Here is a 14,164-nt window from a genome sequence, read left to right as displayed (position 1 = left end):
TTTTAGGAACAGTTGTCCGGATACTGACTATTTAGTCCTGCTCTGGTCCTCTCCCTCTGTCCTCCCCTCAGGTTTAGGGAGCCACTCTTGAGGCCCTGGGAGGGGTGTTTACAGTCGTCTTGTTGTAAAGCAAACAAGGTGTTAAGGTTTGGGGCCATTCGATCCCTTAGGTCAGCAATGGTGTCAAAATGCTGTCTGCACACTTGTAATCAGAGTGTCCTTACTTTCCAGGAGCAGGAGCAGTGACTTACACCTGAGAACATCCCAGTGGGAGGAAAAGAGAAACCATGTTTATTCCTCAGGAATACTGAAGTGCCCTGGAGTAAGCTGACATTCTTCTGTAACAATGTTATCAGTAATGCTTTGAACTCCAGCACACTGTTTATGTATTTGAAACGAAGTCTGTTTCTTGTTTTGTATTTTCTCTCTGGAAATCGCAAGGAGGTGGTCTTAAAGGAAATAAATTAAAAATAGGCAGCCCAGTGCATTGCCTGCGTTTCTTTGCCTTTGGTCTTTGAGCCTAAGGACGGCTGTATTTGAACTGCCAGCAGCTGTAACCTCCTGGTCCCTGCCTCGCACAGAGCCTTCCCGAAACCACAGCTGGTGTGCACCCTTTCCACCACCCGCCCCTGGTCCCCTGCCGGGTTGTGTTCAAAACTGCCTCCACCCATTTAGTTGGTGCTTGGAGGTGGCCGCTGCCTTGTCTGCTGATGATGACAGACGTCTCGAGGAGCCTTGTCTTGCTGCAGCAGCTCTGTGAGACCCGCATGTCGCGGCCCGTCGGCTGTGGCTGCCGCTCGCGGGCGGATGGTGGCCATACAGAAGGGTGCACACCCGAGCGGCGATGGCGGTGGCTCACTCCATCCATGTCACGGTTTCCTGCTGCTTCATGGGGCTGGACACAGTCCAGGCTTCAGTGCAGGGGGCTTTGCCCCAGGGGGTGGGGACAGCTGGTGGCATGTCTGCCTGGTAGGGTCAATTTTACCTTCACACAGCAGCTGAAGGTTGTGGACGGAGGGGCCACTTGTCATGCCCCTCCCTGAGTTCATCCCTTTGGTTTCACTGGAACCCAGGAGGCTGGACTCACAAGTAATATCACAGCCATTTCTTCTGAAAATGTACAGAAACCCAGAGGGAGCTCAGGCTTTCCTACTGTGTTTCTGTCTTTACAATAAAAAGAAGATGGGCAGAGCTTGACCCCACTTTATCCTGTACATGTGGACTGAGCAGCTTGTGTGAGCCAGGCACCGTTCCAGGCAGCAGAGACAGATGGAAAGGTAAGACACAAGCCCCTGCCCTCAAGGTGCTTAGCATGTGCTGGAAAACCGGGTACGCAGACTCTTGATGCTGAAGCAGAGGGGCGTAGGAGTACAGAGGAACCAAGGAGAAGGAGCAGCGAGGTGTCCTTCGGATGGCCTGGTGGAGGAGGGAATACCACAGACTGATACTTAGAGTTGATGGGGACATTCGAGCCCCTGAGAAAGAGCAGGAAGGTGGCTTATGTAAAGGCGCAGAATCGCGCAGTGTGTATGGTGTTTGGGAACGTCTGAGGGGGTCTGTGGAGCCAGAGCACGGGGGGCAAGGCAGGGTGGGGTGGGGGCCGGCAGTGGGGTGGAACCAGTGTCTCAGCCCAGTTGTGGAACCTTGATTAGACGGTTCTTGCCAGCATTGTAATGAGTAGATTCAGGGTAGAAATACCCTCTCTTTTTTTCCCTCCTTCCTCCTTCATCCCATCCCCCCTTCCAAAAAGGTAAGCTAAGCTCTGGACCAGAACAGGCAGCAGTGGCTCTCTGCCCTGAAACCATCCAGACTCCTCTGCTCTGTGGGCCTTTTTGTTTATTTGAATCACTTAAAGCCCAAAGTGGGCCTGAGCCCAGGACTCTAAGTCACAGCCATGGCTCGCCATAGCCATCTGCTGTTTTCCACTCTGCCCCCTTCATTCCGTGATCAAGACAACCCATGTCGTTCAAAGAAAAATACCTCTGCAACCTGTTTCATCCCTTACTCTTGTCTTCACATTTGCTTTAAGAGTTATTATTTCCCTCCAGTTTTTCTGTATTTATTCAGGCAGAGAGAAGAATAATAGGTCCCTTTCCAAAAAAGAAGAAAACAGAAAACACAGCATGCCCACTGGTTCTCTGGATAATGTCAGGAGAGTACGGAATGAAAATGAACACCGGGAGCCGGCTTCCCTATCTCGTTATAGTCATGGGCTTGGGCATTATGTTTGGAGGGTCCCTTTGCCCAGCATCGTTGAGTCGCCACTTATGTGTTTGAGAAACTGGTCAGCTCTGTGAGGGAATGATTCTGGGCAAAGGCCGGCCAAAGGAAGCATTGACTGTTTGCTTTAATTCCAGAGTACTTTGTATTCCTGCCTTGTAGCTCTTAGCAGAGACTGGCCCAAAGCACAGTACTCAATCTTGTCCCCACTCCCTGCCCCCATCCCAAATCAACCTCCAGAAAGTTCCAGCTCTTTGGCAAAGGCACACATTCTGTTCTACTTTAAGTTTCATCAGAAATTCAAGTCCTCCGAGGCTCTTTTCCCTTGTGGGGCCGTGAAACTTTGACTTTGCTTCTTGTCTGCCCTTCTGGAACCAAATACAAGGAAATTCATGGGTTTGGGGAGAGAGTGATGGGAACCCAACTGGGCACAGGATACTAGGATAAAGCTGTGGCGCCCTGAAAGTGGCCTGCTCTGCCAACATATATAAATTCATACAGTCTGAGCTTGACACTGTATAATTTGGCCCAGAACAATATGTATTTTGAACTCATTTAGGTGAATGACTTTGGCATTCCAAGTACCCACTGAGGGAGTCTTTATCAGGCTGCATTTGCCTTATGCAGAAATAGGTCTTTGTTCTGAAAAATGGCCTCAGAACACACTTTGTTGAGCTGTCTCCTTAAGTGAGTGTCATCCTCTCTCACCCATTCCAAAAGATCCAAGAATGCAGTCTTGAAATCTTGCTTGTAGGAAATGCAGAGATTGGTAATGAAGGAGATATCTTTGTAGACTTAGTTTTCCCAAGACTCACTGTTTACATTTTTTTTTTTAATGTAACCAAGCCATAATTACATTTTACTTGTTGTGGTTCCATCTGATTGTATTGTTGAAGGACTATTTTTGAATCTGTCCAAATAAACTCTGCAAACTACTTCCACAAGGATGTACTCCATGGGGCTGGAGCAGCCTTCATCCTGAGCGTACAGAGACACAAACAGTTTCCCATTGCATGCTTTCTAATTACATAAATGCAGAAGGGTGGAAGGGAGAAAGTGGAAATTCTAAGTACCAAAAAGAATGTTAAGTTTAGAAATAACAAGCTCATCTGGAAGCTATCACCACTTTTTTCCTTAAGTGTGCTTGCAGCACCACTTCCCCTCGGACACCAAAGGATGAGGTCGGGGTGAGCACAGGCCTGGGCAGGAGCAGGGCAGAGGTTCCCGTGTTCACCACGCAGCCTGTCTGTGGAGCTGGTGTGAGAATCTGTGATCACTATTAGAGCCAGAAGTGTCCCCAAGGAAGAGGACCGATGGGGAGCAAGGAAGAGGCAGGAGGACTCTGGGAAAGAGCATAGGATTTAGTCAGGAGCAGGGTTGGGGCTGCGGGGGTCCAAGTTCCCATTCCACCACTTACCTGCCAGATGACTCCCTTCTCTGCAAAGGGACAAAAAAGAATCCCTACTGTATAGGCTTTGGGAGTTACATATATGTGCTAACACAAGTATTAAAAAGAGGTGAGGGACGCCTGGGTGGCTCAGTGGTTGCACGTCTGCCTTCAGCTCAGGGTGTGATCCTGGAGTCCCAGGATCGAGTCCCACATCGGGCTCCCTGCAGGGAGCCTGCTTCTCCCTCTGCCTGTGTCTTGCCTCTCTCTGTGTCTCTCATGAATCAATAAGTAAAATCTTTTATAAAAAATAAATAAAAGGAGGTGGTTGCTATTTGAATCAGAATGGAGTACACCGTATTTATTATTAAGGGTGGGTAGGGGACTGTCCCAGTGCGGAATGGGTGTAATCCTAAGGCTCAAGGAGTCTGGTTCTTTTTTTTTTTTTTTTTTTAAGATTTTATTTATTTTTTCATGAGAGACAGAGAGGCAGAGACACAGGCAGAGGGAGAAGCAGGTTCCCTGTGGGGAGGCCGATGTGGGACTTGATCCCAGGCCCCTGGGATCACGCCCTGAGCCAAAAGCAGACACTCAACCACTGAGCCACCCAGGCATCCTGGGAGTCCAGTTCTTAAGAGTCTAAATTAGCAAGATCTGAGAGGGAATGGATGTCTCAAATGAATTTCGTGTAATAAACTGAAAGTAGTTAGAAAACACTGCATCTTCATGAGTATTAGTGTCATTTGTCTTCACTCTGCTCCATTGAGATACGCGTGCACAAAGCCACTGTGGCATCTCCCTTCTGTAACTACCTGAGCTAACACTCAGAGTTACTCTGAGCACGGGGTATGCTGGGAGGGGCAGGAGGACAGGGGACACTAAGGAATAAGAAGGGAACTTAAGACCTCCTCGGGGAGCTTCGGGCATGGTAGGAGGCGGCACCGCGAGTGAACATGTGTGTTCAGGATATTTGGCTTCAATCATGCGATCCTCAGGTTGGAGCACAGAGCCAGGAGATGCGAGTGGGGGAAGGCGATGTCAAGAATTCTTGGAGGAATTCAGGAGTGGGCAGGAGAAGAGTCTTTAATAGGGGAGAAACTGGGACTAGAAAAAGGAGCCCATTATCAACTGTCAGCCGAGTCATCTTTCCCTATTCCTGGTCCAGCCAGTCTGAGCCAGGCAGAGCTTAATTTGATCACTTCAAGTGACTATATAATACTATTTATGGGGCACATACGTGGTGACAGTTACTGTTCTAAGGCTTTATATACATCATGATGCTTAATTTTTATAACACACCCAACGAGAGAAGTACTCATATCCTCATTTTATAGAAGAAGAAACGGGGCAGCCCAGGTGGCTCAGCGCCGCCTTCAGCCCAGGGCGTGATCCTGGGGTCCCGGGATCGAATCCCACGTCGGGCTCCCTGCGTGGAGCCTGCTTCTCCCTCTGCCTGTGTCTCTGCCTCTCTCTCTGTCTCTCATGAAAAAATAAGTAAAATCTTAAAAAGAAAGGAAGGAAGGAAAGAAAGAAAAGAAAGAAAGAAAGAAAGAAAGAAAGAAAGAAAGAAAGAAAGAAAAGAAAGAAAGAAGAAAGAAAAAGAAAGGAAAGAAAGAAAAAGAAAGAAAGAGAAAGAAAGAAAGAAAAAGAAAAGAAAAGAAAGAAACAGCTTTGGAAAGGATAAATGAACTTGCCCAAGGACAAACAGCCAAGAGGTGATACAGGCAGGATTTTTATCTGATTCCAGAACCTAAGCTCTTAACTACTCAGTTGTAAACTGTTCAAACTGAGGAGGGTCCAAAAAATAAATAAATAAACTGATGAGGGTCATTCAGAGGGGCTCTCGATCCAGTTTAAGTCTGATTTGACACACTTGAACTAGTTGAAATCCGTTCCATTAAGTTTAAACTGATAACAAGTTGATCCAATTTGAAATCAGCTGTCTTTATTTAAAAAACAATTCCTGTTTATTAATCAGAAACATAATTGGGAATCAGAGCTTCCTTGCAAACATGAGGAAGCATCATGACATTTTATTGACCCGGGCATTTTAAAAACTACACTTTTCTTTTTTTTTTTAATTTTTATTTATTTATGATAGTCACACAGAGAGAGAGAGGCAGAGACATAGGCGGAGGGAGAAGCAGGCTCCATGCACCGGGAGCCCGACGTAGGATTCGATCCTGGGTCTCCAGGATCGCGCCCTGGGCCAAAGGCAGGTGCTAAACCTCTGTGCCACCCAGGGATCCCAAAAACTACACTTTTCAATTAGTTTTTAAGACATTATTTACAAATAGTAAAATGTACCTGTCGCCTGGTTTGAAAATGAAAACCCTCTTTACAATGTATACTGGTGATATTTATACTACCTTTATACTCTACTTTTAAGAGGCTAAATTTTTTTTTTTTAAAGATTGTATTTATTCATTCATGAGAGACAGAGAGAGAGAGAGAGAAGCAGAGACACAGGCAGAGAGAGAAGCAGGCTCCAGGGAGCACGACGTGAGACTCGATCCCGGGACCCCAGGATCATGCCCTGGGCTGAAGGCAGGCGCTCAACTACTGAGCCACCCAGGGATCCCTGAGGATAAGTAACTTGATTTGATAAAATTTTACATTTACAGAAAAGTTGTGAAAATAAGGGACTCCTTTGTACGTTTTACCCATGTTCACCAATTGTTCACACTCTTCCTTGTCCACTGTACCATTCTGTGTATCTCTCTGTGTGTGTGCAGTATTTTTGAGCCATATGAGAGTAAGATGGAGACATTATGTCCATAGACACACAACTATTTCAGTGTATGTTTTCTAAGAATAAGGACATTCATAGGTAACCACAGTACAATTATCGAAATCAGGGAATTAATAGGTGCCCAGCTGGCTCAGTCAGTAGAGCATGCAACTCTTGATCTCGGGGTCATGAGTGCGAGCCCCACGTTGGGTATAGAGATGGTAAAAATAAAATCTTTAAAAACAAGGGGCGCCTGAGTGGCTCAGTCTCCGACTTTTAGCTCAAGTGGTGATCTCCGGGTCGTGAGTTCGAGCCCTGTGTCAGGTTCTGTGCTGAGTGCACAGTCTGCTTGAGGTTCTCTCCCTCTCCCTGTACCCCTCCTCCTGCTCACATGCACTCGTGGTCTCATGGACGTGCAAGCTCGCTCAAGTAAACAAGCACAGTCTTTAAAAAAAAAATTAGTAAATCAGGGAATTGACATTAATACAGTAGTATCCTCCAATCCACAGTACATGTTAAATTTTGTGAATTGTCAGAACAACACATCTTCCTGCCCTTTGCTCAGTCCAGACTCATGCGCCGTATTTAGTCGTCAAGTCTCTTTTTTTTTTCTTTTCTTTTTTTTTTAAGTCTCTTTCTTTAATCCACAACGGTTCATCAGCTTTTCTTCTTGCTCTTGACATTTTTGATGAGGACAAACCAGTTGCTTTGTAGAGTGTTCCTCAGTTGGGTTTGCCTGTGGTTTCCTCACGATTCATGATTAAATTTAGGTTTTGCAGTTTGGGCAGAGATGTATCTTTCTGATGCATGGATGTCCACGTGTCTTCACAGTAGTGCAGTGAACTTTGCTCACTTGGTGTAAGGGCTGCTGGCTTAGTGTCTCCAGTATACATTTATTATTTTTCTTTGTAATTAATAAATAAATTATGGGGGAGATGCTTTTGACACCGTACATATCCTGTTCCTCATCAAGCCATTGTGATTTTTAGCATCCGGTGGCAATTTCCAGAATTCATTATTTTTCATGACTTGACGTCATTATGAGGAAGAACTTTCCCTTCCTCCCAAGCTATTTGTTCATTTATTTCTATCATTATGGACTCATGGGGTCTCACTTTATTAAATTGATTATAATCCATGATTGTCAACATTTGTTTCTCAGATTATCCAGGTATGCCTGTTAGGAGCTCTTCCAAGCTGGCACCTGTTTTCTTCTGACATACCCACTCCATAAGGACAAGGTAGTCCAGACTCTTCCAGTGTTTTCTTTACCCCAGCCTTGGAATCCTGCCATTTCTCCAGGGAGCCCTGGTTCCTTTTAGGGGAGAGTTGTGCCCATTTCTGTCCATGTGTCACTGTTCCGCAGAGCCAGGGAATAGGTGTGTGGGTGCGTGTATGTGACCTTTTTTTTTTTTTAATTTTTTTTTTTTTTTTTTTTTTTTTTTTATGATAGTCACAGAGAGAGAGAGAGAGGGGCAGAGACACAGGCAGAGGGAGAAGCAGGCTCCATGCACCGGGAGCCCGACGTGGGATTCGATCCCGGGTCTCCAGGATCGCGCCCTGGGCCAAAGACAGGCGCTAAACCGCTGCGCCACCCAGGGATCCCATATGTGACCTTGAGTTTGTACTGATAACTAAAGTCCCAGACCTAGGGTTTTGTCTGGCCTAGCCCATCCTAGTTTGTAACTCCCTTATCTAGCAGTGAGAAACCTGGCTTTGGGGATTTAATTGCTAAAGAGCAGTATTTATTATCCATGATATCTACTTGGCTCCTGTGTGTTGATGAGTGGAAATCCTCTGTGATCCCCGAGAGGCGGAGTATGAGTTCCCTCTGGTCTCTCGGCGTGTCCTTTTTCCTTACCTTCTACGTTTTCTGCTGTCTACACCTCTGGAAGCGATCAGGACCCAGAGTACAGTTTTTCTTGTCCTAATAATTATGAAACAGTTTTATCCTTATTAATTTTCAGTTAGGGAGCTGAGTTTAATGTTCCATACATTTTCAAAACCCCTAAATTAACCTTTTTTTCAAGTGGGTGGCTCTGGGCGCCTGGGTGGCTCAGATGGTTTAGTGTCTGCCTTTGGCTCAGGTCATGATCCCAGAGTCCCAGGATCGAGCCCCACATTGGGCTCCCTGCTTGGCAGGAAGTCTGCTTCTCCCTATGACCTTCCCCCATCTCGTGCTCTCTCTCACTCTTTCTCTCCTAAATAAATAAATAGAATCATTAAGTGGGTGGCCCTGACTGATCATTTGTATGGGTCAGTGACTTTCAATTAGAAGAAAGGCTTCCCCAGGTTTTTACTATAGAGCATCCTCTGTTCTCTTCTGAGCTGCTTCCCTAGGTCACTGTGTAATCATGAGAAAGTCACTCAATCTCTCTGGGCCTCATTGTAAGACGGCTGTAATGATCCCTTCCTGCCACACTACACATGTGAGGTCATGCGTGCACCGTGTTATTTTGGAGAAAAGTGGGACAGCCCACTAAATAATATTTCACTATATACTCAACTATGTAACAAAGTATGACCAGGTGAATCATTTTGCCGTTTAAAATGGACGTATATCAATATCACACGACAGACTCTTTTTATTTTTTTTATTTATTTTTATTTTATTTTATTATTATTTTTTAGATCTCATTTATTTATTCATGAGAGACAGAGAGAGAGAGAGGCAGAGACATAGGCAGAGAGAGAAGCAGGCTCCATGCCGGGAGCCTGATGTGGGACTCGATCCTGAGACTCCAGGATCACGCCCTGGGCCAAAGGCAGACACTCAACCACTGAGCCACCCAGGCGTCCCGACAGACTCTTTTTAGCACAGAAATAAAGACTTCACTTCCTCTTCACTCTATGGTGGACTTTGTGCACAAAATTCAAGTTCCACTTGTTTTACTAGGAAAAGTCCTCCTGTCGAGGGGTATAAGGTAATTATAGATCTTTCCTTGATCCCTTCTTTTTCTTTTTTTTTTTTTAAGATTTTATTTATTGATTCACGAGAGACACAGAGAGGCAGAGATACAGGCAGAGGGAGAAGCAGGCTCCACGCAGGGACCCCGATGTGGGACTGGATCCTGGGACCCCAGGATCACACCCTAAGCCAAAGGCAGATGCTCAACCACTGAGCCGTCCAGGCGTCCCACCTTGATCCCTTAAAGACCAGGAGATAGAGCCATAGAAGGTGAGCGTTAGAACATGTCGGTCAGAAGCCACATCCTTCCAGGTTTCTTGACTCCACTCCATGGGCCCCAGAAACCAGTCATAAAGCTGCTTTTTGGGCTGAACCCAAGCCTTGTTCAGTCAAGGTAGGGGAGGTCTTGGGGGATTTCTTTTACCTTACCAGAATCTCTGTAAGACTTGCGGTGGCCTCTCAACCTCCAGCCCCACCCCCTTACCCCAGGTTTTTTTTTTTTTTTTTTTTTTTTTTTTTAAGATTTAATTCTTAAGTATCTCTATACCTAACATGGGGCTCAAACTCACAACCCCGAGGAGGGCCCTGGCTGACTCAGTAGAGTTGGGATGTAAGCTCCCTGAGGCGACTCTTGATCTTGGGGTCATGGGTTCAAGCTCCACATTGGGTATAGAGATTACTTAAAATCTTGCGGGGATCCCTGGGTGGCTTAGCGGTTTGGCGCCTGCCTTTGGCCCAGGGTGCGATCCTGGAGTCCCGGGATCGAGTCCCGCATCGGGCTCCCGGCATGGAGCCTACTTCTCCCTCTGCCTCTCTCTCTCTCTCTATCATAAATAAAAATAAATCTTTAAAAAAATAAAATAAAATAAAATCTTGGGGTACCTGGGCGGCTCAGCAGTTGACTGTCTGCCTTCGGCTCAGGTCATGACCCCGGGGTCCTGGGATTGAGTCCCACAGCGGGCTCCCTGTAGGGAGCCTGCTTCTCCTTCTGCTATGTCTCTGCCTCCCTCTCTGCGTCACTCATGAGTAAGAAAATTTAAAAAATCTTTAAAATGAAATAAAATCTTAAAAAAACAAAAACAACTCTGAAATCAAGAGTTGCATATTCTACCGATGAAGCCAGCCAGGTGCCTCCTGAACCCCCAAAAGTTTTAACACTGTTTTGCGCCCATTGTTCATAAATTCTCAGCAGCTCCCCAGTAATGCACAGGGTCTCAGTCCAAATTTCTTTGCTTAGCATTCAAGACCCTCCACCAACCAGCTCCTCCCTCGGCCTCTTCTGCCCACTGCCCTCTCCAGAGTAAGTTAAAGGCTAAGAGCCTGAGCTCTGGAGCCACACTTTGGGGGTGGTGGTGGTGGTGGTGAGGGTTTGAATTCCAGTTTGGACACTTACTCGCTGTCGGGTCCTGGAAGTTACTTACTCTGTCCATGCCTTGCTTTCCTCATCTGTAAACGGGAACGGTGACGATTCCTTCAAAAGGTTACTAGGAGAATAAATTCATCAACATATGACTTCGTTACTCTAGGAGAAGCCTTTTGCCTGGTCCCTGGCCTATAGTCATGTTGGGTTATATCATAATTTCCCCCCCTTTATTCTCCACACAGCAGCCTGTTTATAACAGAAATTGGATTATGTCAGTCACCTGCTCAAAACCTTCCGGTGGCCTTTCATCCCATTTGGAGAAAAAGCCAAAGTCAATCCAGTGGGCTCCAAAGACCCTGCAAGGTGTGGCCCTCCCGGTACTTGTCCGACCTTGACTCTTACCACCCTCTCCCTGGTTCCTCTGCTCCAGTCGTTCTGTCCTCGCTGTGCCTGACCACACTGGCAGGCTTCCACCTCGGGGCCTTGTACTTGCTGTCCTCGGCTCGTGGTCTCTGACCGCTCTTTGCCCAGGTACCCACAGAGCTCATGCCCTCGTCTCCTTCTAGTCTCTACTCGACGTCTCGTGCTCAGTGAGATCTTCCCTGACCACTCTGGTCTTTCTGACCCTACACATACACCCTAACCCACCACTCTGCTTTATTTTTCTCTCCAGCATTTCCCACAACCTTGGCACCTACATGTTTGGTTGGCCATCTGTCTCTTCTCGTTGGGATGTAAGCTCCCTGAGGGCAGGGATTGGGGTTTGTTTTACTGCTGTATCCTTAGCCAGCACGCAGTGGGCACTCAATAAATATTTTCTGAGTAAGTGAATAGTAGTCTATTAACTCTATTTCCATCAAACTCATTATTTATTCCTGAGACACGTTTCCCTAGGGGTGACATTTTCAGTCACCCATGTTTCATCTCCACATGTACCCATTTGGTGGTGACTGTCTAGAGGAGCGATGTGAAGGATTCTGGGGCTGTATCTGGGCCAAGCCCAGGGGTGTTAACATTACTGTCATCCGCTGTAGTGCTGTGGAGGCCTGGGGGCCACACGTTTGTCAAATACAAACTTCCTTTCCTGGCCTTTTCTTTCTTAGTATGGACTGCTTTCCTGACTTGCACAAGCCCCCCCCGCCCCTTTTTCAAAGATTTATTTATTTATTTATTTATTTATTTATTTATTTATTTATTTATGGTAGAGAGAGAGGCAGAGACACAGGAGGAGGGAGAAGCAGGCTCCATGCCTGGAGCCCGACATGGGACTCCATCCCAGGACTCCAGGATTGTGCCCTGGGCCAAAGGCAGGTGCCAAACCGCTGAGCCATCCAGGGATTCCCCCGCCCTCCTTTTTCTTTAATGATTTTATGTACTTATTTGAGAGAGAGCATGAGCATGTACTTATTTGAGAGTGGCAGAGGGAGAGAGAGAAGCAGGCTCTCCTCTGAGCAGAGAGCTAGATGTGGGGCTCCATCCAGGACCCTGAGATCATGACCTGAGCCACAGGCAGACGCTTCACCAACTGAGCCACCCAAGTGCTCCTGACTGGCTCAAGCCTCGCTCACATCTCCAGCCCCTGTTCAAATCCTGCCTCCTCCAGCGAGCCTTTCTTAGGCATGTCAGCCCCCTGGGACTTTGCTACTTCTCATTGTCTGTGTCTGTTCTTTCCCCTTGTGCCTTCTTCTGTCCCTGTACCTGCTGCTGTGCTGGACACTTAAGGAAGTGGTCAAAGAAAGACGTTTTAATCAAACTTTTTGGGGAGGTAAATGATAAACGTCTGCAAACTAGCTTAAGATTGTAAAATACTCAGGATGCCTGGGTGGCTCAGTGGTTGAGCATCTGCCTTTGGCTTAGGTCATGATCCTGGAGACCCGGGATCGAGTCCCACCTCGGGCTCCTCACAGGGAGCCTGCTTCTCCCTCTGCCTGTGTCTCTGCCTCTTTCTCTGTGTCTCTCATGAATAAATAAATAAAATCATAAAAAAAAAAAAGACTGCGAGAAACTCAGAGATTCCAAGGACAGGTGCGTGTCAAGGATGTACAGGGCAAGACCCAAGCCCTCGTCAGCTTCTTCAGGAGCCAGACATCTCTAGAATTCCACTCGGACCATGATTGAGCCGCCCCGTGTGGCCCCAGTGCAGATTCCTCCAGAGAGCATCTGATGGGTGCAGCCTGGCTCACCACCCACTGGGGTCTGGCCTGCCTGGGCGGGAGGGCAGGTTCCATGAGGACACTCACTGCCAGATGGCCTGATCTGTTTGCAGATGTAGCTGGAGGCCGTGTCCCCAGGAGAGGGGCTGCACAGACCCCCCCAGATGATATGCTTCTGTGCCTTCTTTTTCTCCGTGAGTTCCCATGTTCCTAAAAAGGGTACTTTTCAATGAATTTATCTGGAGCACAGAAACCTTAAGAAAGAAGGCTGTTCTTGTTCTGTAGGATGGTAAATATATGCCCAGAAGGACCAACTCTTGGGGAAGGAGAGAAGCTTTCCTCTCTGTGGGCTTGCTTGGCCACGGGAGCTGAGAAATGGAAGAAACGATGTGAGAAAACAATGGGCAAGTGACGGTGTCCAGGAAGTGACTTCCCTGGTGTGGCCCGCCGGCATGACAGCCCTGCTCACTGTGTTCACGAGCAGCAGGGTGACGCACACGTGCCCCTTTCCTGACAGCCCCGCTCGGACGCTGCCACAGGGGAGGGGGGAGAAAGCAAACAGGTGTGGGGCGAGGGGGGTGGCTGGGCACAGCCCCCAGCACCCCACCGCTGGCAACATCAGGGCGTCCACCGTCAGAGCGGAGGTACAGCTGGGACCACCTTGCGAGCCTGCCTGCCTGGGTGCGGGAGGGACAGCCACTGGGCTCAGGTGGACCTGGGCTGAAATTTCTCACAAATTTCCAGAATTCGGTTCTCGTCTCTGACAGTCTTCTCGCCCTCATTTCCTCCATTCTTAGCACTTGATCCCTCTTTCTGATGCTTGGCCTCCCACCCCCGCCAACAAAAGGGTATTGCTTTTTTTTTTTTTTTTTAATTTTATTTATTCATGAAAGACACAGAGAGAGAGAGAGAGAGAGGCAGAGACACAGGCAGAGGGAGAAGCAGGCTCCATACAAGGAGCCCGATGCAGGACTTGATTCCGGGACCCCAGGATCATGCCCTGGGCCGAAGGCAGGGGCTAAACCACTGAGCCACCCAGGGATCTCCTAATGTAATCTTTTTTCCTTTTTTTTTTTTTTAAGATTTTATTTATTTATTCGTGAGAGACAGAGAGAGAGAGAGAGAGGCAGAGACACAGGCAGAGGGAGAAGCAGGCTCCATACAGGGAGCCCAGCATAGGACTCGATCTCTGGTCTCCAGGATCAGGCCCTGGGCCGAAGGCAGGCTCTAAACCGCTGAGCCACCCCGGCTGCCCCCAAAAGGGTATTTCAAATTTGTTCGTGGGGCCCCGGGCCCTCCCCCGGGGCCTCCCCTGGGGGCTCTCCAGTCCAGCCAGGGCCATCCCTCTGCAGACACTGGAGAGCATCACCACCTTCTCCTTCCGCTTTCTCTGAGCCCAAGG

At 47.7% G+C, this 14,164-nt stretch overlaps 2 protein-coding genes across 6 annotated transcripts in view; both read left to right on the top strand.

The window, feature by feature from the left end:
• Positions 1-482, top strand: part of MICOS10 (mitochondrial contact site and cristae organizing system subunit 10) — a 34,449-nt gene extending 33,967 nt beyond the window's left edge. For 2 of the 4 annotated variants that reach the window (XM_049106486.1, XM_025446999.3), the window contains exon 4: positions 232-482. In XM_049106486.1, the coding sequence (XP_048962443.1) occupies positions 232-246 (15 nt within the window). In that variant the 3' untranslated portion in view covers positions 247-482. The remainder of the gene's footprint in view (positions 1-231) is intronic. The other 2 variants (XM_049106503.1, XM_049106496.1) reach the window with 2 other exon arrangements.
• Positions 1-14,164, top strand: part of NBL1 (NBL1, DAN family BMP antagonist) — a 62,543-nt gene that overhangs the window by 33,427 nt on the left and 14,952 nt on the right. Inside the window, exon 1 of one of the 2 annotated variants that reach the window (XM_025446995.2) lies at positions 1,255-1,277. The exons of the other annotated variant lie outside the window; for it this stretch is intronic. Coding sequence (XP_025302780.1) covers positions 1,270-1,277 — 8 coding nt within the window. The 5' untranslated portion in view covers positions 1,255-1,269. Of the gene's footprint in view, positions 1-1,254; positions 1,278-14,164 lie in introns of those variants that run through there. 2 annotated transcript variants of the gene reach the window in all.

This window comes from Canis lupus, chromosome 2, assembly GCF_003254725.2.
Source record: "Canis lupus dingo isolate Sandy chromosome 2, ASM325472v2, whole genome shotgun sequence".
Taxonomy (NCBI): Eukaryota; Metazoa; Chordata; class Mammalia; order Carnivora; family Canidae; genus Canis; species Canis lupus.
The sequence above is the reverse complement of the archived record's forward strand: the minus strand, read 5'-3'. Positions and strand labels throughout refer to the sequence as shown.